Source organism: Bos javanicus, chromosome 12 (genome assembly GCF_032452875.1).
Source record: "Bos javanicus breed banteng chromosome 12, ARS-OSU_banteng_1.0, whole genome shotgun sequence".
Lineage (NCBI taxonomy): Eukaryota > Metazoa > Chordata > Mammalia > Artiodactyla > Bovidae > Bos > Bos javanicus.
In genome coordinates this window covers 78,615,451-78,643,050 of record NC_083879.1, presented here as the reverse complement: position 1 = coordinate 78,643,050, position 27,600 = coordinate 78,615,451, and the positions used below count along the sequence as shown (strand labels likewise).

Sequence of the window (27,600 nt, the reverse complement as noted above, 5' to 3'; positions counted from 1 at the left end):
ATGAATGCTGCCATGCTGTGGTTTTCATGCATTATTTTCCAGATTCTTCAATATCACAGTATCTTTGAAGAAAATCTGTGCCATGGGGGCATTTCTCAAATGATCAGATACATCAGATGTACATAGAAACAGATGCTGTCATTCTTTTTAGTTTCTTGAGAACTAGACAAAAGGCTGAGGATATTCTGTTTTGAACAGCTTTTTTGGTTTGTTTTTGCACATTTTTTTGTGTGTGTTCACCTGTTTGCCATCCATCATTTTTTGATCAATTACAACATGCTCGGTTTCATCATTCTGTAACAACTGCCTGTTTTGACAGCATGATCACATTTGCATGTCTCATTCAGGGGTTGTGGAGACATGCTAGTTGCCATGGGGAGGATTCTGATGTCTCCCATCAAATTGAGTCATGAGATGGTGGTGACCTTTGAAAAGCTACATGCAAATATTTATTTTTGAAGGTACAGTTGGCTCTTTGTGAAGCACCGGATCACTAGACTGGCTATCTCTTCTATGAATCATCTAATGAGCAGTCTGTTACTGTGTATTTTTCCTTTTAGTTTTAATAAACTTCCACTGTCCTTGAGCTTAAGCCATTTGAGACAAGAATAAAAATCCATAGTGTATAATTTTACTATCCCTTGTGGTTATATAAATTATATAGGATTATCTGTCTAATTCATCTAATTGGTCTGGATTATGGCCAGAGATTATTGGAGATTCAGCTGAAGCTGAATGCAATACTGAATGCAGTATAACTCTAATACTTTGGCCACCTGATGCAAAGAACTGACTCACTGGAAAAGACCCTGATGCTGGGAAAGATTGAAGGCAGGAGGACAAGGGGATGACAGAGAATGAGGTGGTTAGATGCCATCATTGACTTGATGGACATGAGTTTGAGTAAACTCTGGGAGTTGGTGACAGACAGGGAAGCCTGGCGTGCTGCAGTCCACGGGGTTGCAAAGAGTCAGATACAACTGAGCGACTGAACTGACTGACTGATGGCCAGAGAGCTTAGGTTTGTTACTGTGTCTCGCCCTGAGTTCAGAAGTTGGTTTTCACATTTTACTGTGGATCACCTCTAAGTACACAATACTTCTGTGCAAGTTAGGGTGACTGTTTAAGCAACAAGGAAACACCCTCCATATCAGGGCTTTTTCTGAGAATGTGTACCAAATGTTAGTATGGCTTTTTTTTTTTTTTAATAAAAGTTTTTCACATTTGGGGATTACTTGTCAAGTTAAGTGAAAAAAAAAATTCTGTTAAAAAGCCTTTGATATGGTTTCTTAAAGCCAGGAGTTTGCAAAATTCTTGTCCCACCATCCTGAATGATATTAGTTTAAACTATTAAGCTAGTTAGTTTAGGACTTAGCTCATAGCTAAATAGATTAAGTAGTTTAATCATTTTAACTAATTATTTAAATACATACATGTCAGTTTTTTTTAATGACCTGTTATCTAAAGTTTCTGGCTTTACGACTTTACGAAAAATAAGTTTACGACGGCATTTTCTTCACCTCCTGTGATCAGCATCTTCCAGGTTTGAGAAATGCAGAGACATTTCTGGGAAACATAAAATAAAAGGTGCTTCTATAAAATGTTTCTATAAAATACCCTCTTACTTCTGAGAAAGAAAGAAAAGAAGCAGGGAAGAAAAAAGAAACTCCACTGTGATGCGTTGTGAGGCTTATGACCTCTGTGTTTGCCTTTCAGATCCCCAGCTCAAGGGTATAGTGACCAGGTTATATTGCAGGCAAGGCTACTACTTGCAAATGCACCCCGATGGAGCTCTCGACGGGACCAAGGAGGACAGCACTAATTCTAGTAAGTGACCCCCAGGCCACCGCTCACACAGTCGGTGGACACGCTGCTGCCTACGTGACTTTCCAAGTACAGTTGCAAATATTGGGTTACGTGCCTTCATTTTTACAAATGTTATACCCTAGAATGCCATTGACAATTCTCTTTGGACCACCTGGATAGAAATATTCACAGAGCCACTAAAGACACCTGTCATTTTAAGAGAATTATTCATCTTTTCAGGTTTTTCCCCAAGCAGTTGTCATATCCAGTGTTATTGTTACTTGAATCTCATTATCATCAAAGTAATTGCACTAATGCATTCAGATGAAAGTTGATTACCTATTTACTTTGGAAGTTTTATTTTTGTGAGACCTGTAGCTTCTTTTTTTTTGTTGTAAATTAACTTATTTATTTTAAATGGAGGCTAATTACTTTACAATATTGTAGTGGTTTTTGCCATACATTCACATGAATCAGCCACGGGTGTACATGTGTGTAGCTTCTTAATGATAACTGTGTTATCATTAAGAACAATAAGGATTAGTTCTTGTGTTTTCAAGAACAATAAGGATTAGTTGTTTCAAATAATGGAAGTGTTATTTTTCAAATTCTTTGTGTTCAACAAGATAATATTTTTCTTTATAGAGGGAACATGAAGGCTGTGTACTTTTTAACACATTGTATGAATTATTTATTTATAAAATTGGATCTGTGCTGTTTTTTTAAATTAAAAAAGCCACCTACCTTCCATTGTTTTCATATCTGTCTTCATTTTACGATTTCTTTACATATAACTTTTCTTTGTATTTTTATTCTGGCACTCCTTCTCTTCAATTTTCTCTGTTTTTGTTTCCTATTTTCTGTGCATACTGGCCTCTGATTCCCTTTAATTTAGCACATCAGTTCAAAAGTAGACACTTTTCATTGCTCAGGAGAATGAGTGAAAAGCAAAAATCAATTTTATTGGAAATATTTTATCACATTTTACTAGTGGATATGAATCTTTTCATCGATTTAGCATTTATCCTTCACATACAGAACTTTATTCCATGGGAAGAAGGAGGCTTTGAATACATATAACCAAATTATAGACAGTTCCTGTTTTAAAGTCTAGTCATCAACTGTTCAGATACACTGATTCTGAGAGAAGCTAATAATATAAAGTAGGCTATTTTTGCATTTGGTGTTGCTAAGTGAAATATCATTATTTTCCCAAACATTGTGTTTGTATTTTAGACTTTGGACATTACTTCATTTTAAAATTTTTCTTTCAACTTCAAATATTTTCTTTATCTATATTTTCCTCCTATTCAGTTTTTAATCTTTTCATCTCCTTGTTTCTATTATGTCATCCTTTTGTACTTTAGACTTTTCCCTGTCATATTTGTTCATTGATTTTTGTTTGCTTTATTTCCTCTTGATTTAGAAAAAGAGAAAGTAAAGTAATTCAGGCAAAGGGAAGAAATAGAAGACGTTTTTATTCATAAGGTTGGCATCAAACATTGTTTACCTGTTGGGATTTTGATATTAGGTTGAACTCTCAAAATTGTCAGCACTTAACCATCTCTGACCTACAGAAGATGTTAGTTTCTTTTGATTCATGTTAATATATATTACATATATGTATGAATATATACATCTGCTAATTTTCCTTTCCCTACTTTAAACTCCTCACTCACTCTTTGACAAAAGGCATTCTCTTTTTTTTGTATGTCAGAGTCGTGAGGGTCATGGACTTTAGATTCCTAAGTTCTCATGTCTTCAGTGTCTCTGATTTTCTTTGGCCAGAGTCTAGTAGAGCATGAAAGCACATTTTCTGTAAGTCTGATCACAATAAGACCTATGACACTCTGATTTATCAGACTAGAGGCTGATGTCATCCATCAGACAAACAATTTCAAAGAAAGAAAAAAAAATTATAGCTATACGAAAATGCTGCTTAGCTGGACTTCCTGAAAAAATAGCTTCCTTCAAGCAAATGTTTTATGAGTTTTTTCCCTACCTCTCCTTTTGTTTTTGTAGCATCAAACAAGTTGGTTTTTTCATGATGGAATCAATATCAAGTTAAGAAGTATCAGTAGACACTGTGTTTTTTTTTTTTTTTTGAATAAGCAGCACAATATTTTCTAAATTATGAATGTGCAGATGTAGAAATTACACACACACATGATTATATCTGGTTATCTGCATAGTATTAAACACTGGACCGGGAAGCTGAGATACTAAAAAATACTGGGCCTTCTGTTCAGTAAATGTATGAGGCTTTTCCCCTGGAAGAGCATCTTTGTGTGGCTCTTGAAATCCTTTCTAATCCCCCTCAATGCTGCTGAGGAGCAGTTCTGGGAACCAGGCAGGAATGGGAACCCCAGTGGACAAGCAAATCAGAACCAAATCATAGTGACCAGGCTGCAAGGGCTTCCATTCCTCTGCAAAGATCTAGCCCACAGCTTCTTTTCTTACAAGTTAACCACTGTGTTTTCTGTGCCCTTTAAGTCAGTTAGGTTAGTTTCTTACTGTTTTAACATTTGCAAAGACAAGGCAGAACAGAATAAAACAGGTTGAGATAGATGTTCCCTCCTCAAAAGGTTATGAAAACTGCATGACTGCAGAATTTATAAAACATTGCAGGATTATAGCAGCTTTGTAAAAGCAATGGGAATTACTAATTAACTCAACTTTTTCATACTATCACCATCTTAACTGAAAAACACAAGCTTATAGGATGAATTTTAACGCATCTTCTTTTCTCTGGTTCATCACAGTAGTCTCATATGTTCTGGGAAAATCATTAGCCCTGAAAAGTGATCTTTAGAAATGAAGGTGAGAGCGTCAGAGATGCTGACAGACAGACAAGTCCTCAGTGGAGCACTGCCCTCTTTGCTTAAGCTAAGTCACTTCAATCATGTCAGACTCTTGTAACCCCAAAGACTGTAGCCCACCAGGCTCCTCTGTCCATGGGATTCTCCAGGCAAGAATACTGGAGTGGGTTGCCATTTCCTTCTCCATTTTGCTTGAGAGTGTAATGTAATTATTCACAAACATTCCAATTTTTTGCTATTTCTCTGAATACAAAACAAAGATTAGTCACCCATTGGTAGGAAAAATAAAGAGGAATAACCTAAAAGTCACCCTGATGGCACCCCGAAAGTCACCAAATGAGAGAACTGAGGCTTGAACCTGCATGACTGGAGCTCATTGCTAGCCCACTAGTAAATACGAGATTACTTAGAACTAGGTAAGGGCTTCCCTGGTGTCTCAGCTGGTAAAGAATCCACCTACAATGCAGGAGACCTGGGTTCGATCCCTGGGTCAGGACTGGAGGAGGGCATGGCAACTGCTCCAGTATTCTTGCCTGGAGAATCCCATGGACCGAGGAACCTTGCGGGCTACAGTCCATAGGGTCGCAAAGAGTTGGATGTGACAGCATAGCACAGAACTAGGCAAAGTCAGAACCACCCTGCTAAGCTTTCTTTGTCAAAAAATTTAAACACCTTCAAAGGGAGAAAGGGTGGCAGGCAAACCTATCGCCCTGACGCTAGTGCCCTCCCCGGATCACCAGGTGAGATCTACAGCTTTTTGGGCAAGAAAATGGGGAAGGGTGGATAATTGGTCCTAACTGAGAGATTCTGAAGCAACTCACCTGCTTACCCAGGCTTCCAGTGCCCTGGAAACATCTTTCACAAACAGAAGTGAAATCCTGGGGTACTTTATCATCACACTCATTTTACAGAGTGTGTTGCTCTGAAATTCTTAGAGCATCCCTTCTATGCACCAGAGATAAGCATTACCATGACTATGGTATTTGATTACAGAATGATTTTTTTCTTCAGTTTACTTTTGGCAAGTGGCCAAAAGCTTGGGATTTTCCTGTGCTCTTAAAGGTCACTGTTCCCACTATGAGATACTGAAAGCAGAAGAGGGCTATAGAAATATTCATGTGTCAGTCTTTATTGCTAGATTAAAGCCCCATCCAAACCAATCCCTCTTACCTGAGAGATTCCCAACCTGGTAACCTGATGTATAAAACCAGCTGTTCCCTCACAATGCCCACTATTCAACAGGCCTCAGGAAGGTGGTTCCTCACCTTGTCTGTAGGCTAGGATCGTTTGAGGAGCTTTTTTTTTAAAAAAAAAAAAAAAAAGAAAGAAAGAAAGAAAAGTTCCTGATGCCCTAAACCCACTCCCAGAGGTTCTGATTTAATTTCATTGCTCTGGAGTTGGGCATAGCCATCCTGTCTTATAAGGCTTCTCTGGTGGCTCAGACAGTAAAGCGTCTGCCTGCAATGCTGGAGACCCAGGTTTGATACCTGGGTCGGGAAGATGCCCTGGAGAAGGAAATGGCAACCCACTCCGGTACTCTTGCCTGGAAAATCCCAGGGACAGAGGAGCCTATAGTCCATGGGGTTGCAAAGAGTCGGACATGACTGACCGAGTTTACTTTCAGTTTTCACTTTCTTTCATCCTGTCTTATGAATACAGCTAGTTTTAAAGTGCAGCCAGGGTTGAATGAAATTCACTATCATATGGAGACTGGAGTGTTCCACAGAATGGACAAAGTAGCATGAACATCCCCCAGGCCTTGTGGGATTGCTTTATAATTGTGTTAGACATAAAAAGGCTGAAAACCCATAATAATGTTTCAATTACTGTGAGTATCTGTTGTTATGACAAGCACCATGGATCCGTCATGGTCAGCTCTGAATGGGCTTCCGCATTACAGTGGTTCTATGGATTCACTTTCTGTTTTCTTCCTATAAATGATAATAACTATTATAATTCAGGTCTCAGTCAAAACCCTGTGGAGGGGAAAAGTATATATATATATATGTATATTTTTAAATACAGTGCAGGGCTCCCCTTGTGGCTCAGCTGGTAAAGAATCCACCTGCAATGTGGGTGACCCAGGTTAGATCCCTGGGTTGGGAAAATCCCCAAGAGAGGGTAAAGGCTACCCACTCCAGTATTCTGGCCTGGAGATTTCCATGGACTGTATAGTCCATGGGGTTGCAAAGAGTCGGACATGACTGAGCACGCACACAACACCACCAGACATATATGAAAGTGAAGTGAAGTGAAAGTGAAGTCACTCAGTCGTGTCCAACTCTTTGCAACCCCATGGACTGTAGTCTACCAGGCTCCTCTGTCCATGGGATTTTCCAAGCACGAATACTGGAGTGGGTTGCCATTTCCTTCTCCAACATATATGAAGGTTAGAATAAATACATTTGAATAGGTTCAGATAGAAAAGTTTGCATGGGCAGATGCACAATTATGGTTTTCCCTAAAAACTTTTGCAAATAAATCAGGAATTATCCTATGGTGCCAATCCTTTCAAAATATTAGCAAGATGGGACAGTTCAGGTGATATAGAAGAGAGTAAAAATATCCAATGACTTTCTTCCACGAGGAAGGAATACTGAGCAGACATCCCTGGTGGTCCAGTGGTTAAGAGTCTGCACTTCCAATTCAGAGGGTGTGAGTTCAATCCCTGGTTGGGTGACTGACGTCTCACCTGCTGCATAGCGCAGCCAAAAAATTAAAAAAGAAGAAATACTGAAAGTTGCCATGCCACAAGTATTCAATCACTCCACATTCATGTTTAACATTAAATAATATAATAGAAATAAGCAAACAGAAGCCTCATTCCTCCATAAGGGTATTATAAGCCCCTAGAATCCTACAGAAGACAGTTCAATGCTAGTTTGCATCCTGAAAGTGAATACCCACAAAACCTGATGCCCCTGAATGTTCTTGTAGGGATAATTCTCAAGGGTCATGGCCAGCCATTCTCATTTCATCATCTGAGTAGCACAGACATCTTGAGATCCCAAGATCAGTAACATATAGTAACCAGAAGAGAAGGTGTAATCTCCCCCAACTCAATCAGAGAAACCATGTGCCTCAGAATTAAATAGAACACAATGTAGAAAGTCCATTTAAAATTATGTACTGAGTAGACCCACAGATTTAAGTCAAAATTGCCCACATCTTTCAAATTATTTATTCTTCGTGGAATACAAGCAAGAGCCTAAACCTAAGATATTTTCCTTGTACATTTACTTCAACATTTTAGTGCTTTCATTGCCTCTTCTGGGATGGTTCTCTTAATTCTAGACTTGAATTAAGAATGCAAATAGGAGCAGATAACCTCTCATAATTAACAATAATCTTATAAATGTGTCTATAATAAAATCTTCAAGCAGTCATCACCAAGAATGATATTAGACAGTTCCTAGGAGATTCAGTGGTTAAGACTCTTGCACTTAATTGCAAGGGGTGAGGGTTCAATCCCTGATCTGGGAACTGAGATCCTACATGCCATGTGGCCAAAGGGGAAAAATAGGAATGATGCTAAAATGCTCACTACACAGTCATATATAACCCTGGCAAGGAAATGCATTATTAAGGATGTTAATTAGGACTTAAAAAAAAATCATGATAACATTGCTATCTGCAATGTGAAACTTACATACGAATAAATTTTTGGTCAATAAAGGAAGAAATAGAACATGGAAACATTCTTATCTCTTCAGGGGGTAAAATTGAACACTCTTCCCTCTTTGTTTTCGTGTTCACTCATAATTTTATGAAATATTAATGAAGAAGATTCCCTCTCTGAAATTAGTACGCCGTTCGGTGTGATTAGTTCTTTCTAAATTTAGCACGTGGGCAGGTGCACATCTTTTCTGGGCTCTGCTGGCATGTCATGTTGGTTCTGCAAGAGTAATTTAGCTTTGGAATTACCTTTTTAACTTCTTGCCTGTACAACATTGCAGTAATGAAGCAAACCTTCCACCTAAAAAACCAGATAAACACTCAATTTGGGCTTTTAAAATTCTCCTCTTTTAGGGTGACTCCCTGGTTGTCCAGTGGTTAAGACTTTCCAATTCAGGGAGTACGGATGTGATTGCTGGTTGGTCAGGAAGCTAAGATCGCACATGCCTTGTGAGCGAAAAACCAAAACATAAAACAGAAACCATATTGTAACAAATTCAATAAAGACTATAAAAACGGTCCACATTAAAAAAAAACAAAAATCTTTAAAATAAAACTCTGCTCTTTGAGAGTCTTCCTAGCTGATTTTTTCTGGTATCAAATGGTATTGGAGACTGTGATGCTGGAGTCGTGATTACAGGCCTGATTCTGTTTATTATCCCACCATTCTTCAGAATGCTATAGGGAGCCTGCTAAGATCTACAAATCAGAGCTCAAGTGCTATCTTTACTCATAACGGAAACTTCTTAAATAGAGAGATAGAAGGTAATGAATTGGGAGCCTCTCAGAAGGTTATAACGGACATAATATCTCTCAAATAGAATAAATGAAACAGAAAAGTGATGGGGGGAGGTGCTCTGCTTCCCCTGTCCGTTGGTGACAGACCGTCTTTCTCTTCGCAGCACTGTTCAACCTCATACCAGTGGGACTGCGCGTCGTTGCAATCCAGGGAGTGAAGACGGGGTTGTACGTAGCCATGAATGGAGAAGGTTACCTCTACCCATCAGTAAGTAACACATCCAAGGTATTGGCCATCAACACAGCGATGCAGCCACCACAAAAAGGAGAATGCTTTCAGTTTGGCTTTAGTGTCTGACCTTTATGACAATGCCTAGGAGCTGTTAATTCATGATTCAGCAATGTTTGGTAATGTATCAGTGTATCAAGCAGAAGAGGAACATTACCTCTTAAAGTTGTGTGTTTGCATATTTTTATATGTCCCAGTTCATCGAAAATTGAGAAATTTTGAAGGGATTGACTTTTTTTTAAGAGATCTTATCCACTTTATTCAAATATTCCAAATTTTAAGTTTTCTGTTAAGTGGTTGATGTTATATAAGCAGATTGTTTTCTTTCCTTCTTTTTAAATGTAAGGCAAAGAACACAATAGGCTGATACTTTATAGGCTAAGAAAAATGCAGTAATATCTGTCCACTTTCAAACCCAAATGAAATTTTATTACCTAATTGCTATTAGAAAGGATTGATATTAATGTAATCCTTTTCTATTATTATTTAGAAATGTACTTTTCTTAGGGAGTTTCTTATAAAAGATTATTTTGCAAAAAGAAACAGAGTAAATGTAATTCTAGAAGAGAAAATTTAGGAGAGAGTAGTTCTTTTAAAAAACAAGAATTGAGATTGAGTTAAGTGTTTTACTGGGAAAATATTTCTAATATCAAAATGTATATCGCATTTAAATGTAAGCAAATCTTGGTTTTGTATTAATGTGTATTACCATCTGAGCACCTTTCCATTCTCTTCTGCAATATTTACTGTTTACAAGTGATTTGCATTCAGATGTGCTGTGTATATATATTATAATGCAGTTAGAATTCGCATCTGCCAGAGGTCCAAGCAATAGAGACTTAAGATGGAAATACTTCTTTCCATTATCCCTTGAGCAAAAACTGACAGATTAAAGTCATGGAGCCTCAGAGGAGATTCTCTTATTTGGGTTTTCCTGTCATCTTCCTATGAATTCTTTAAAACTCTGTTGTTAAATATTGTCAGAAAAAATGTATACATACATACATTTTACACACACACACACCACTAAAACTTAAGCAGAGCAGAAGGGTTCTCTGGGGACTCCTATGAAATGTGATACATTTTCTTCAGCAAAATCTGGGAAAATCCTGTCAAGGAAAATAAAATGTGAGCCGTGGATTCCCTTCCTGTTGAGCTGAGACATGCTCTAGTCTTTCTGCAAACTTCTTTCTCATTCCCTGAAGGCCATTCTTGCTGCAGACCTGGGCCCCGTATTATGCAAATTGCATTCGGTTGCCCAAGATGAATATTCAACATATTGGGAGCCAGAGGAAGCTGGAATTTCCTATCTCCCCTTTAGAAAAGCTCTACTCAGATAAAGATCATTTCCTAGAGATGCCTCATCTCAAATGAAGTCAGTTTCATTGATTTGACGTGTGTGCTCTTATTTTTGTTTCTTCGTCTCCCCCAGTCATCTCTGAGATGCCTAAAAGTGATCAGATGCAGTTTCTGCCGTCGCCTCTAGTTCTGATTCTACGGATGATTTTATCATGTCTTCCTGCTCTAGCGTAGGCATTGATGTCAGGGGAAGTGTAAATGTTTGTTTGATCTCTTTTGCTTCTGAGATGCTGTTTTCTTGTGATGGGGTTGCACCTGGATGGCATTTTTTTTTAAAGGTAGAGAATATCAGAGTGCGTCTGGGTCTTAGCTTAAAATCCAAGTCCTGGTTATGTTCGGTGCAGTGTAAGTGGTGGGACAAGAATAGAATGAGGACAGAGCCAGCTGCCTGGTTCAGTCCTCAACACCTTGAATAAGGTCCTTCTACCCAAGAAGCACATCTTGGGGGAGCAGCACGCACCAGGATTTGTCCCGGGAAGAACGTCAGGCTTTTCATCCGACCTGCTGTTTTCTGCCGTCACCTCCCAGTTTCTCCAATTATTTGGTTTGGGGCCTTCCAGTTGAGGTCGTTGAGTTTCTGATTTGCAGGACTTGGATTTTCTCTTCTTCTCATATTTGACTCTCTGCTCTGAACGCAGGACGTAGGAAGGAGCACTCTATTCACCCAGCTTACGCCTGCCCAGGCCAGGCCCTTAGAATCCTCAGCATCTTATAGAAAAAGGATTTAGACTCAAATTAAGTGTGATTTCCAGTTTTGACTAATATTATCTAGTGAAAGTGCTCTGTTTATTTCAAGGTAATGGAATTTGAACTTCAATACTTCAGGAGAAAGGAATGTTTCCCCACATTCAGTCCTTTATTCCGTAATTAGTTTTTGAGAACCTAGTAAAATGAGAATCTAGCACAAGATAACATCACAGTTACTATAATATATAATGATAACAATGGTTAATATTTACCTAGTGCACTCTCCCTAGTACTGTTCTAAGTGCGTTGCAGTCTTAGCTCATTTAATCCTTCCAGCCAATTAAGCAAATACCATTAAAATTATCTTAGGGATACACAGAGAGCCTAAAAAGTCGTCAGTCACCAGTAAAAAGAGAAGATAGGATTTGAGCCTTATTAGTCAGACTCATCAGATCACTTTTAATTGTCGCACCATAGGGCTTTCATGCACCAGACATTTTTCATAATATGGTCTGGCACCTATTCTAGCGAGAAGTTATATACACAAGATGATGTCATACAAACCTTTAGGGAGTTGTTACCTAGGGAATTGTTAATTTCAAACATTAAGAAGTATCATTTGAAACATAATCTGTTTCTTTTGGGGAATCTCAAGTAAAAGAAAATCAGAAAATGTTTGTTGGGGGGAAAGTTGGATATCACATGTGTGCGTGCTCATTCAGTCGTGTCTGGCTCTTTGCGACCCTGTGGACTGTAGCCTGCCAGGCTCCTCTGTCAGTGGAACTTTCCAGACAAGAATACTGGAGTGGCTAGCCATTTCCACCTCCAGGGGATCTTCAGGACCCAGGGACTGAACCAGAATCTCATGCTTCTCTAGCATTGGCAGGTGGATTCTTCACCACTGAACCACCTGGAAGTGAATACTGATATTAACATCCCCTGGGAAGTACATATCGCTACTATATACTGGGTGTTTCATATTCTTAAAATGTATTCCATGTAACGTTTGAGCTTAAACTTTAAAGCTAACATGGGTTAATCTAACCAAGAAGTTTTGAACTAAGCTGAGTAACTTTTTTAAAAGGAAAACTCCACCCAGGCTATGATTTAAAGAAAAAATTTGATATAAAGATTGAAGTCTGAGAAATGAAGGAGTCTGTTTTGTGCTCACTTTTAAAAGATCAAATTAGACTAGTGTCTGACATGAGATCAGTTTTACTGAGAATCTATAGATTTGGAATGTAGGCAATAAAATACTGAGATCTCTCAAAGTGAGTTCCATTAACTGAAAGTCACTCTTGGAATCTGACTTGAAACTCTCATAATCCCTTGCCATCCAAATAAAGATATTTAATTTGTCAGATAATTTCACCTCAGGGGGATGAAAGAAGGAATTTTGACTGAGATGTAAACAATCACATTTCCGATGCTGAAGGCACTTGCTCCCTGTGGAATCTTTTCATCAACATGACAATAGTCATTTCTTTTGTGGTCATAACGATTCTAATATGTTACTTGAAGAGGCCTCCTAAGAGATTTGATGTCAGATGCAGTTTGCTTGAAGGTAGAACACAGGCTGTAAGGCCACAGAACAGAAACTGACAAGGAAATATTTTTAAAAAGAATTAGTTTAAAATAATGTTTAGGGAACAAAATGCATGTTGACCAACTCCAGACTATTTATAGTGCTGTGAGGAACAGTCAAGGGTGGGTTTCTTTTTGTTCCTTTGTTTGTTTGCTTGTTTTCTCCCTTCCAAACAACCTACAACTTTGAAAAACTAAGTTAATCCTCCATAGAAAGTTAAGGTTCGAATGTAAATTCCAAACACTCAAGAAAACTTGGGATGAAAGAAAAATAGCATTCATCAGCTGGGCAGAAATAGAGAATAGTGGAAGCCAAAGGGTGTTTCTGATATAAGAAAGTGAGGGGTTGTGGGGGAAGGAGAGAAAGGAGACTGATGATAAAATGGATAAAACCCAGGATCTTGGATCTAAGTCAGGAAAACATGTTCCTTGGATGCTTTAATAATTTGGGGTGTTAAAATTCTAGTTTCAATCTGGTTGACTTTTCAATGATGAGGTAAAAAAAATGTACATAAAGTGTATAAAGATTCATTTTCATTGTCTTATCACAGGCTGACATTTATGTGAATATATGTCCCCACCCCAAAGTGGGGCTGTAAATGCTTCTGTTACCCCAATGCAGGCATCTAGAGAAACAGTGAGCCCTGGTGTTCTCCTGAAATCTGTATTTCATCTGAGTCTCTTAATCAAGAGATGCAAGTGGAGAGGAAGACAATTCCTTTCCATGTAGATTTTAAAAACAAATCAAGAAAAAGCATTGTAAATATCAGGACTCGTAAGAGTCACATGGACAAATGGGAAAAATAAAGATTCCGTGGGTGAACCTCTAGATATTTCAATCCAATATGTCTGGGGGGAGGCCCAGGAATCCACAGTTTAATAAGAATCCCTCCTTCATTGGTGGGTGATTCTAAAGCTGGTAGCCCAATGACCAACCTCCACGCAACAAGCATTGTTTCCACAGCTGATGGGGGCGTTGATGGTAGCTTTAGACCAAAACGGTGAGAGTAGATTTGGTGAAAATTGGTAGGCAGACGACCCAGGCCCAGAAATTAACACTGGGTGGAATAAAATATTTGATTTTCCTAACTTCATCTGCCGCTAAGTTGAACTTTGTAGAAATCTGAAGCAGAGCTGCACGCTTCTTCGCTCAAGCCCTGGGGTATCTGGACGCTGAAAGTATACATGCATGCTGATTGTGTGTGCTGGCATGGGGCAGCGGGGTAGTGAAGTAGTCTATAATTAAGGAGGAGGAAAGCTAAATGCTATGTATTCTGAAGAAAAGTATTTTCAGGGACCTCAAAGTCTTATCTAGTTGGTCTGAGATGGTTTTTCTGATACTATAGTTGTCTCTTTCAGAAACAGTTTCATGACCCTCTCTACAAAGGGGGCCCCACTGTCCTGCTCTGTGCTGGTGGGCGTCTCTCACTTGCTCTTCTTTATTTGTGTGGTTGTCTATCCTCCACTTAATAAGAACACCCAGACAGGCAAGTCTCGGACCTCCCGGCCACCTCCTACCATCAGCGCTACATCTTTCCGCCCAGTCCACAGCTCTAGCAAAACCAGATGGAACAGTGTTCTTTCCTTCTTGACGTTTGGCCCTCTGTTCATGGCTCAGGTTTGGGCATAAAGATGGAGCCCCTTTGTTATGTTGCAGTGCGGTATCTAACTTCCTCCAGCGCTTTCTCTTCTTGCCTGGAAGTTTCTCGTCCACAGGCATACACGATCCCTCCCCTGTATTTCTGTGCCCATGGAGTCTTGTGTGAGTTCTTCCCTGTGCCCATGAACTCTTGTGTGAGTTCTTGTGTGTCAGAAGATACCTGTCTTGTCTCTGAATGACGTCTCCGGACACCCATCCTCAGGAAACTGCTTGCTGTTTACCTGACTGCTGGTGGGCTGCCCACCCATGCCTCCCACTTCCTGTTTTACTTTATGTACCAGGCAGTGGATGACACGAAGCCTGTAATCGGTGTGGCCACAGTGACAACAGCTCCTTGACTGAATAAAGGAAGACACACCACACACAGTAACTTTGTTTCTAGACACATGTTAACTTTGTTTCTGGGTCAAGAGACACTGGTGTTGGCAACTCGGGAACTAAGGGACTGGAAAGGGTGGAGCCACTTCTGCTTTATTGACTATGCCAAAGCCTTTGACTGTGTGGATCACAATAAACTGTGGAAAATTCTGAAAGAGATAGGAATACCAGAGCACCTGACCTGCCTCTTCAAAAACCTATATGCAGGTCAGGAAGCAATAGTTAGAACTGGACATGGAACAACAGACTGGTTCCAAATAGGAAAAGGAGTACGTCAAGGCTGTATATTGTCACCCTGCTTCTTTAACTTCTATGCAGAGTACATCATGAGAAACGCTGGGCTGGAAGAAGCACAAGCTGGAATCAAGATTGCCGGGAGAAATATCAATAACCTCAGATATGCAGATGACACCACCCTTATGGCAGAAAGTGAAGAGGAACTGAAAAGCCTCTTGATGAAAGTGAAAGAGGAGAGTGAAAAAGTTGACTTAAAGCTCAACATTCACAAAATGAAGATCATGGCATCCGGTCCCATCACTTCATGGGAAATAGATGGGGCAACAGTGTCAGACTTTATTTTTCTGGGCTCCAAAATCACTGCAGATGGTGACTGCAGCCATGAAATTAAAAGATGCTTACTCCTTAGAAGAAAAGTTATGACCAACCTAGATAGCATATTCAAAAGCAGAGACATTACTTTGCCAACAAAGTTTCGTCTAGTCAAGGCTATGGTTTTTCCTGTGGTCATGTATGGATGTGAGAGTTGGACTGTGAAGAAAGCTGAGCACCGAAGAATTGATGCTTTTGAACTGTGGTGTTGGAGAAGACTCTTGAGAGTCCCTTGGACTGCAAGGAGATCCAACCAGTCCATTCTTAAGGAGATCAGTCCTGGGATTTCTTTGGAGGGAATGATACTGAAGCTGAAACTCCAGTACTTTGGCCACCTCATGCGAAGAGTTGACTCATTGGAAAAGACTCTGATGCTGGGAGGCATTGGGGGCAGGAGGAGAAGGGGACGACAGAGGATGAGGTGGCTGGATGGCATCACTGACTTGATGGACATGAGTTTGAGTGAACTCCAGGAGATGGTGATGGACAGGGAGGCCTGGTGTGCTGCGATTCATGGGGTCGTAAAGAGTCGGACACGACTGAGCGACTGAACTGAACTGAAAGGGTGGAGAGATATTTGAAGATGGTTCTTGAGATGTTATGGAGGGCTTCCCTGGTGGCTCAGTGGTAAAGCCTCTGCCTGCCAATGCAGAAGACGTGGGTTCAATCCCTGGTCTGGGAAGACCCCCACATGAAGTTGCGCCACTAAGCCCATGTGCCAAACTGTTAAGCCTGTGCTCTAGAACCCCGGAGCCACAACTGATGAGCCCTGATGCCACAACTACTGAAGCCCTTTAGCCCTAGGGTCCACGCCCCACCACAAGAGAAGCTACCACAATGAGAAACCTGCATACCACAACTGGAGTAGCCACGCTCTTTGAAACTAGAGAAAAGCCCATGCAGCAATGAAGACTCAGCATAGCCAAAAATGCATAAATAAAGGAAGAAGTTATGGAAAGAAGTCTGAGGTTGCCTGGGTATGGGAGGCAACAGAATCAAGGCTCACTCTGATATGATTAAGTCAGAACCTGGTGAGTTATGATGCTTCCCTCAAAGAAAATAAAACCCAAAAGGAGGAGGGAGCTGGGGTGGATGAAGATGCTGCCTTCAGCTGGACCAGGATATCCAGGTGGGTTAATAACCCCACTAAATGATGACTGGATGATGCGGAAGCTCGTGTTTCCTGGAAGAATCCATCTGAGGCTGTCTTAAGAATGGTTTGCAGGTGGAGAAACAATTGTTCTGTGATGGATGATGGTGTTTTCCTTTTCCTCCAGAATATCAGACAGAGCTGAAGAAGTTGGGTCAACAGCATCTGTAGGGAGGAAGTTAGATGTTAGAAAGAACCTTATTAAATAGCATGAATTCTTCAAAAAGCTTTCTAATATATTTTGCCTGATTTGTAAATATACAGAATCAATAGGAGCAATTTTGGATACCAGGTAATAAAGCAGAGGACTTGCTGAGTACATTCATATCTTGTACCTTTATAAAAATGATGCTAATAACATGATAATATATCAGACCTTTGGATATTCTTACAAAAATTCCCAATCCTCATTATACATACGACTTCCTCAGATAGCATTGTAAATATCCAGACTCCAGGACATTCACCTAAAAGGTTAATTAAACACCAATTCAGAACTTTGAATATGCATTTCTAACACACGTGCCTGAAGGAGCACCCTTGATAAACAAGGGTCTGCATCACTGCATCATTATATAAAATGCAAATGATTTTATATTTATCATTGCTTTATTATTATCATTGTTGTTGTTATTTACAAATTCATAGTCCACTTCAAGCCCCCATGAAGTAAGCAGAGTGTGTTGTGTGTTCAGCCTCTCAGTCATGTCCCACTCTTTCATGAACCCATGAACTGTAGCCCTCCAGGCTCCTCTGTCCATGGGATTTCCCAGGCAAGAATACTGGAGTGGGTTGCCATTTCTTTCTCCACGGGACCTTCCCAACTGAGAGATCAAACTCAAATCTCCTGCATTGGCAGGTGGATTCTTTATCACTGAGCCACCGGGCAAGCCTGATGAAATAAGCAGAATGACATGACGGGTAAAAATGCTCACCTTTCCCACTGACCAGGTGAGTTGGCCTTTAAGGAAATGCACAGAGAAAAATCCCAGCTGCGATCACTCCGTTCAATCTCGAAAGAATAGGACAAGAAATGTGACCTGGAGCATCAAGATAAAATAGGGAAAGACAGAAATCTTGCTGAAACTTAAGAAAATAAAGTAAGAGAAACAGAAAGAAAGACATTGAATGTCCAACTAATAACAGCTGGTTTTCAATCCTGGAAGAGAGACGTCTCCCTCCTGTAAAGCTCAAGGGGTCTCCCTGAGATGATGGGCCTGGAGCTGGTGGGCACCTCCTGGCCTGAAGGGTGGTTCAAAACAAGTGCATCCTGTAAAGAGCAGGTTTCCAGTGACAACGAATCTGTGTTGCTTCAGAAGCGAACTCTTTTGAGATTTTTTTTAATTACTAATGAAATAAATATCTATCTGTTGTTTATTTTTTCCTAAGCCTGTGCTTCCTCTGAGACTAGTTTGGTTTTCTCTCTGCAGGACCCTCCTATACAAGTCCCATTCCTGAAACAAAGGAGGTTCCCTCCTGCCTTAGATGGTCAGCATGTTCCTGGGGTTTTGAGCATCTTTTCTGGGTCTTGAGTAGAGTGGATTGATCCCATGTGGGCCCATCATTTTATACACACACACACACACACACACACACGCACACATACATATATATATATATATATATACATATATTTTAACTATTCCAAAGACTCACAAAAATTAAACACAGGTCTGATATGAAAAAAGTATGTAAGAAATATATAGAATATTATTGCTGCTCAGTATAATTACTCAACATTTAAATGTAGGCTGAAGAGCCAAGAACTCTGCAGAGATGTGTATAATCATAAATTCAGTTATTTGCTCAGTCAGATCAACCCACATTATCCCATGCCTCCCATTGACAGCTATTGTGTGTTGTATGCACTGGGGCTTCAAAGATGTGTGAAAAATTCCTGATTTAAAAACAGACAAACAAACCCTGTAAACTGAAATAGATAGGAGGAAACCATTCAGAGGACATCTTGACTAGATGAATAATTCTAAGACTCTTTTCTCCTATCTTTTCGCCGAATCTGTAATTCCGTGATTCTATTTGTACATTTCTTATCATTCCTTCGATAGCGATGGATACATAGGAAGTCTTCAGCCTGTAGTTCTTGATTGCTCATTGTTCAGGTGGAATCAGTTTCACCAGCAGATTTTATTAATCTGCTCCTTGAGTGCCTTCCTTATGCATGATATTTATTATGCATGCCACTTATCATTTCCCCACGAAAAACATTAAACATCAGCAGAGAGGAGATGAGTGTGTTTATTTCTTGAGTTGGAATTGCAGAAAAGCAGTTATTTACACATTTCCTTTTCTGAAAGGGCATGATAATCCCACAGAGGCAGAACTCAGTTATGCAATGTCTGCCTCTAACATGGTCATATTTGCATTAATGAGTTGAGTGGTGATGCTGCATTCCCCTGAAAAAAAAAAAAAAGAATCTCAAGCAAAAAAGTAAGCCTTGACTTCTAGTAAATGTCGCTACCACTTAAACTTGAACAATTTAAAGCAAGAGCATGAATAATGGTAATTAGAATAACGATGCAGAAAGGATTTTATTATTTCCATATGTTTGTAATGATATAGTGAGAAAAAAATCATCACAGTTTGCAATTGTATCCTATTTTACTCTAGAGTGAAAAATATCAATATAAAGTACTGTAGATAGCAACAAAATTTAAGTTATATCTAAATGTTTCCATTTAAAAAATCTGTGTTTGTAGAGGATGGATGGTAGATGGTGAAAGGAATTTTTATATGTAAGGAATTTTGAGGACTACCTGAAAAATTGAATCCTAAATCAAAGGATAATATTTGAGAATGTTTTCATTCTCCACACCATGAAAAAAACTGCAAAAAACTCCATAAATGCTAAGAAGGTTGATATACCGTATGCATGCATGCCCAGTCGCTCAGTCATTTCCGGCTCTTTGTGAGCCCATGTATGTAGTTCTCCAGGCTTCTTGGTCCATGGAATTTTCCCAGCAAGAATACTGAAGTGGGTGCCATTTCCTTTTCCAGATATACTATATGCTGCTGCTAAGTCGCTTCAGTCATGTCTGACTCTGTGCGACCCCATAGACGGCAGCCCACCAGGCTCCCCCGTCCCTGGGATTCTCCAGGCAAGAACACTGGAGTGGGTATACTATATAAGGAATGATAAATCAGCTCTAACATTAAAGCATAATTAATACTACTAAAATTGGGGGGAAATTATGATATTTAAAAGTTGTTTGTGTATGTGGGAGGCCTCCTTACTGAAATTGCATTCACCATCCATTCAAGTAAAATCAAAGGTTTTTCTTTCTGATTCCATATTTTACTTTTAGAGAATTCTTTTTATTTCTGGGAATGGGGTTGTATGTAAGCTACTCTGAGAACCTAAGAACCATGAGTTCATGGTGGGCTCTGAATAGAAGTTGGGTATTTCTCTAAGTTTCCTCAGTGCAACTCATTTCTTGGTAATTTATATTCCACTTCTTAGATACTTGGGAATTAACAAAAATAATTTATAAAATAAATCATAAAAATATGACTGTTTTTTCCTTCAGAAAAACTACTCTAGCAACCATTTTTCGAAAACCAAATTGGCTTTTTTATATCACGTTATTTACTAAAATTGGTAAAGCTGTTCCTTTTATGATGATTTTCCTTGTTTCTTCTTCTTTATGCTATTTGTTTCCACTGATTTTAGAGCTATGGTATTATTGAAAGAATAATGACTATTTACTCATCTAAAATTATTGGTCACATCTTCTTTCTAACATTACCTGTCAATCAATATTGATCCAACACATACTAGAACCTGGAGAAATAATAATGAAAAAGACAGACATGGCCCCTGGCCTCATGGAACTTATTGTTTCCATATATGTGAACTCCATACACGGTAAATTTTAACTTTGAATTATTTCTCTGTGTTATAGAAGGGTGTTTTGTGCTCTGAGCTACATACGGTTTCACTCTGGTTGGTTGTCTTAAGGAAATGCATTCAATTTGGATTGCAAGTTCATGAAAAGGTACATAATGTTCTTCTGAGTAAAGACAGAGGAGATTTCTTGAGAGTTTTATTTAGAGTTAGATATTGGTTTTAAGATCTGACAACTATATAAAGTGAGGAGATGAGTCACTTGTTAATAGGTACATCTCAGTCCATGCAGAGGCATCCTAATTGGTAGTTATTTGCTGTCCCAGTAAAGACAGACACTGAATGGGAGCAAGATATTTTTATGAGGCTTTAGAATTGCTGCATTTCTGACAAGATGGAGATTTTTATTTGGTTATTAATCCAGGTCACCATTTAGTAGAAATAGTTACACGGACAAAGAGGAAATCTCACTCTACTGTACTCTCATGCTGGTCCAAGTAGTACCTACAGGTGCTAGTCTGACAAATGGAGAAGCTTATACCCATGTCATGTAAGAGATTATCTGTGAATGCCCTTCACAAGGGCATAATGACAAAGGGTTGACCTTCACTGACTCCCCATTTGTGTTAACTTTTCCAGTTAAGGCTTCCCTGGTGACTCAGACGGTAAAGAATCTGCCTGCAATGTGGGAGACCTGGGTTCGATCCCTGGGTTGGGGAAGATCCCCTGGAGAAGGGAACGGCAACCCACTCCAGTATTCTGGCCTGGAGAATTCCATGGACAGAGGAGCCTGGTGGGCTACAGTCCATGGAGTTGCAAAGAATCAGACACGACTAAGCATCTACTGCATTGTTAATTATTCCAATATTGCCATTTATCATTTTGCTTCTATCCTGCAATCGTCAATTAATGTTATCAATAGAAGCAGTGAAAAAATGTTTTGTATTAAGAATTGGCAGTGTAGGAGACATCTCTGGTGGTTTAGCGGTTAAGACTTTGCACTCCCAATGCAGGGGGCCTGGGGTTGATCCTGGATCAGGGAACTAAGATCCCACACTGTGCTATATTTAAAGTGGATAAGCAACCAGAACCTACTGTATAGCATAGGGAACTATGCTCGATGTTATGTGGAAGTCTGGATGGGAGGGGAGTTTTGGGGAGAATGCTCTGATGTGTATGTATGGCTGAGTCCCTTTGCTGTCTACTTGAAACTATCACAACATTGCTAATTGGCTATCATTTTTGTTCAGCCACTAAATTGTGTCTGACTTTTTGCGGCCCCAAGGACTGCAGCACACCAGGCTTCCCTGTCCTTTACTATCTCCCAGAGTTTGATCAAATTAATGTCCTTTGAGTCAGTGATGCTATCTAACCATCTCATCTTCTGTCGACCTCTTCTCCTTTTGCTTTCAAGCTTTCCCACATCAGGGTCTTTTTCCAGTGAGTCAGCTCTTCTCATCAGGTGGCCAAAGTATTGGAGCTTCAGCATCAGTCCTTCCAATGAATATTCGGTGTTGATTTCCTTTAGGATTGACTGTTTTGACCTCCTTGCAGTCCGAGGGACTCTCAAAAGTCTTCTACAGCACCACAGTTCAAAGACATCAATCCTGTGCTCAACCTTCTTTATTATCTAACTCTCACATCCATAGATCCTGGGAAAACCATAGTTTTGACTACGCGGACTTTTATCGACAAAGTGACGTCTCTGTTTTTTAATACACTGTCTAGGTTTGTCATAGCTTTCCTTCAAAGGAGTAGGCATCTTTTAATACCCCAATATACAATAAAAAGTTACATTAAAAAAAAGAGTTTGCAGTATAGGTAACTCTACCTACCACATACCTAACAGAGTTGTATGTTTATTGTGGTATTAGAAATAACTGCTTTTATTAGAAGGCATGTTAAATGTTCACAAATTTCAATCATAAATCTGTATTTCTAGAAATATTAATAACAGAAAAAACAACTTTCAAACTATTCAAAATTCTCTAGGCACCTTTTATCTAGAGGTGAGGTAAGAGGCATTTTCTTAGTATCCATGGAGAAATAAACTGTAACATGAAATATCAGATTAAAATAAAGAAGGAAACTATTAAGAAATTGTTCCACAGGTACCATAAATGGGTTAACTATTTATCTAATGCAGTTTCAGTCCTTTAAAAGGTTGTTTTTATAGACTTAGCAAGGCCAAATGTATACCCAGGAGAAATAGCAGTGACCGTTTATTTAATTTAACGTTACATTTCGTGAGAGTGCTTGTACATTGAAATGGGTAGACAGAAGAAATGCCTTGGGCAATAGTTCCCCTGTGTTTATCTAAAAAAAAAATCAGCACCTTGTAGGAATTTGAATGCACACAAGGTTCTTATTAATTTTTACACATCATTTATGCAATAACAATAACCAAAAGAGGGGAAAGAAACCATATCAGCAATATGCGATTGCTTAAGCCAAAGTCTGACTTTGCTTCTCTGGGTCCTGAAAACCAGTCCTGATTTTATTATTTATTCCTGATGGCCAGTCTTTGGGACTGCTTAGAAATTCCTCAGACTTGTCAAAATGTTAACTACCAGTACTAAAATATCATGTTGTTTAAATTTTTAATGAATAATAGCTTCATTAGACATTATGTTCCTACCATGACTACGGAAAACTATGGAATATGGTACACCATCGCACTTAATTTCATTTATTCAATATTCAAATCATTTGCTTAACGAGAGAGTCGCCCAAGGGTCTGCTGAAACACTGAATATCTGGCAAATTACTGTGTACTAATTGATTCAATAATAGCATGTTAAAATTACCTTAACCATTCTGCTCAATACTTAATTGCATTTCCTATTGATGTCAGTGTTCTACCAACAAGCCCTTCATGCTTTAAAATAATTTTTTACTCTGAAAAAAAGTGGTAGAACTGCATTATCCGTTACCTGAAGTGATTTTACATTTGAGATGTCGATGGTGAGACTAGCAAGATAAAGATGTAGAAATATCATACCCAAGTCCTAGGAATATACAGACTGCAGAGTCCCAAAGTATTATGTATTCATGAACTAATCTTGGTAACTCCACTTCAAAGTGAGTTTTTAAAGGATAACTAACTCAGTAATCTTCAGGGGTGACTGTGGTGTGTGTGTGTGTGTTTAGATGTTCTATAACCATAACCCACCATCGAGAAAACATCTCTTTTCCTATACAATGAAAAGAGTACACCCACAGAAATTAGGATTCTGATATGTAAATGTGGGCATTTTCTCTTCCTACTTATCTAGACCTTCTTCTGAACACACATCATGAAGTATTTGGGATAGTGTATAGGATTTATGTGGCTTTCCTGGTGGCTCAGCAGTAAAGACATTTGCCTGGCAATGCAGGAGATGCAGGTTCGATCCCCGGGTCAGGAAGATCCCCTAGAGAAGGAAACGGAAACCCACTCCAGCATTCTTGCCTAGAGAATCCCATGGCCAGAGGAGCCTGGTGGGCTACAAACCATGGTGTCGCAAAAGAGCCAGATGTGACTTAGCAGCTAAACAGCAACAACATAAGATTTTTAATTAACAAATTTCTTTAGAGAATTCGTTCTTCTACAACTCATTTCTTAGATGAACTATAGAGTGGGATTGGTAGGTGGACTTGTATCATAGGAGGAGAAAATAGCTAGCTCAGAAGACTCACCATAGCAGGTGAGGCCACCAGCACAAACTGAAGCATTTGGGCCCTTTGCGTGACCTTGAGAATTCTGAATGACTTTTTATAACATGATGATGACATTTGAAATGCTTTCCAAGAAATGGATGGAATGCCCAATCATGTTTTCTTTGATCTTCAGATCTTGGGATTATGTTCTGGCTGAATGATGGCAACTCATTACATAAGGTCAGCAAACACCGCCAAGCCTATCACAGACACATCATGAACAAGTCAGAACTTCCCCAGCTGTGCGGTCGGCCTGGTGGACATGGTGCCAGCAGCAGGTCCTCTCTCTGGCATGGAGGACGTGCCAGAGAGATCCCAGAGTGGAAACACCAAGTTGGCAGGGAGAGAGGGGCCCTCCTCCTCTCCTCCTCTCATCTGCCCCAGGATCTCGCTTCAGATTTTTAAAAAGACTGAAGTTATGATTATCCACAAAGGGCATTTATATTTATCCATCAGTGTGTTTACATACCTGTCATCTCAAGTAAAGATCACACTTAGGTACCGTTCTTCAGATTAGCACTCACACATTGTCCATGCATGTAAGAGATCTGCAAACGTAATGCCTTTCTAAGTTTCATAAAGTCTAATGAGTTTCAAAGACAAAGGAAATAACCTTTCTGAGATCCTTTTCCAATTATGAAAGCAATACGTTCATAGGAAAGAAAAATCTGGAGCTTTGGGGTAAAAAATATTTTCTTTTCTGTCTTTTAAGCTTTACAACTCAGTTCACTTCATTGGTAGACCTCAGGGTTTCTTTCTCATGCCTACAACTGTCATTACTGTCTTTTCTTAATGTCACATTGCTTTCACTGTTTCATTGAAATGACCTAAAAACAATCCCATGAAAGCTGATCCCATAAAAGAACATTTCCGTGGCATCTTTTGATGTCCTGAAACTAGACAAAAATCAATATAGTATAAATAAATATATTATCAAAAAGTGTATGCATGATTCTAAAGGGGAACTTTTACTGCTTTTTAAATTGATTTCCAGGAAAACTACATTCATTCATTCTGTGGGTTTTATGGTTTTTAAACACAGAATGTAATTTCATTTTGGTCAGTATTTTAAAATGAAATTTTTGTTTCAACTTGCAGTAATATGTATCCTATGTCATATCCTTAAGAGGGCCATTTTGTCACTTTATTTGGAAAAAGCACTTCATGGAAAGCCACCTGTATTTTTATCACATTGTTGATTTTGAAGATGTAATTTATTTCATTGTGATGCATTTCTGGGTCTCCTAAAAGTGAGTCCCCTAACTGGGTTTCCTAACTGTTAAAAAGGTAATCATACTTCTATTCAAATTTGTATCAGAGAAATCACCCCATTGCAAGGAGAAGACTAGCATTCAAGGTTCTGATGTGTATATTAGGAGAAAAGTATTTCATCCATATTTAGGTTTTGGTTTATTTTCCATTTAGCATTTGTTATCCTGCCATATTGAAGAAGTATATGATTATTTTATTTAATGTATATGTAACAACCAGGGAAATTTCTGGGTATCCAAATTGCCAGGATGAAATGCTTATGTTTCCCTTGTAAAAGATACTTAAAAGAGGAAGAAGACACCCTTAGTTCAGCTTTTCTCCTCTCAAGTTTAAAGGGAGGGTACCTGGACGATGGGGCTTCCCTAGTGTTTCGGTGGTAAAGAATCCGCCTGCCAATGCAGAAGATGCAAGTTTGATCCCTGGGTTGGGAAGAAGCCCTGGAGAAGGAAATGGCAGCCCACTCCAGTATTCTTGCTTGGGAAATCTCATGAGCAAAGGAGCCTGAGGGGCTTCAGTCCATGGGGTCAAAAGTATCAGACACCACTTAGCAACTAAACAACGAAACAACCCAGATAATAGTATTTCAGTTCATTTTCCTTCCTGCTAGGACCCTTGATGAGGTTGCCGGTCAGATGCTTAGTCTGTGCAGATTTCCACTTTTATATGCTTTGTGATTGATTTTCCAAATGCTGATACATTTTAAAAATAGTTTTAATATTCATAGGTGAAATAAGGCATTACTTCGGATTATATATGCTTATATCTTTCTTCTTGGACTATATATTTTATTTTTAGTATCCTTTTTTTAAAAAAAATCTTTTACTTGGGTATTGATAGCACCAGTAATAAACTGTGTACACCTGGCAAATAAATTAGACACAGCTCCTACTAGATCAAGCTGCTGTCAACAGGATTACTAAGGCTCAGCGCAGAGCACTATAGAGAAACGATGGAAGATGCTCACGGTTGCCCGGTGACCAGAGTGTTGGCATGCTGACCAGATATGCCCATTATCCACGCTAGTGTATGATTATGCACTGACCTCTGCCACACGAGGGACAGCCAGGGCTCTTTCCCCTGGAGTTCAAAGCTTTCTGCCAGCCTCGAATCTAAAGCCTTGCTAGAGGTCCATTGCCTCTACCCTCAGCACGTTCCCAAAGAAGAAGACATCTACTCTCTTCTTGAAATACTCACCGTGTGTTACTTGTGCTTCACTAATGGCTCTGATCCCATTTTTGTTTTGCTTGGAGAAAAAGATTTTCTCAAGTTACCTTTCTGAAAAGTCACTTTCTTTCTCCTCTTGATTTCGCTTCTGTCTCTCTCAGCACGCCTGCAATGTCGTTTCTGTTTCCCTGTCTCATCCTGTGACGCTTGCCACTACCCCCAGATCATACTTAGTTTCTGCCACTGGATAGTTTCAAATTAATCATTCACCTTTGGATGTAATCTTCGTAAATAACCACTTTAGAGTCTGTTCTTTTCCATGCCAGCAGCAATTCTCCCCACTTAGCTGTTAGAATTAGAGGAATCGCTCCCCAAGTTTTCTTGGGGATTAGACCTATTGTTTGCTGTTTTATGAGTTACGGGCATATCAAGACTTATTAAGCAGATCACTTAGGTTAGAGGTGATTTCAACATACAGCAGTTTGTGAAAGCTGTTGTGATGACTGTTGAAAAAATCCAGCACATATCTAAATTTCCACTGATGTTACACTTTTAAAGACATTCTGCTTTTACCAATTAAGGTGGTGTTATAGGTTCCACAGCAATTTTTCTTATCCCAGACATTTAACAAAAACCACTAAACCCTAAAATATCATATTTACTGCTGCGTAAGGAATTTATGATTTTTTTTGTCTTCGGCATTGCTCCCAAATCGTGACATTTACCGAGGACCAACAGACGTATGTGATGAGGACCTCAAAACACAAGTCCTTCCAGGCTGGGAGTTCCCATTTTAACCTGATGTTGGGGATTTTCCCATCTTTCTACCAGTCCTAGAGAGAATCAGCC

General features: G+C 39.3%; 1 protein-coding gene across 3 annotated transcripts in view; it reads left to right on the top strand.

Annotated features, from left to right (window-relative positions):
• Nucleotides 1-27,600, top strand: part of FGF14 (fibroblast growth factor 14) — a 636,375-nt gene that overhangs the window by 520,677 nt on the left and 88,098 nt on the right. For all 3 annotated transcript variants that reach the window (XM_061435331.1, XM_061435330.1, XM_061435332.1), the window contains exons 2-3: nt 1,717-1,827; nt 9,203-9,306. In XM_061435331.1, coding sequence (XP_061291315.1) covers nt 1,717-1,827; nt 9,203-9,306 — 215 coding nt within the window. The remainder of the gene's footprint in view (nt 1-1,716; nt 1,828-9,202; nt 9,307-27,600) is intronic.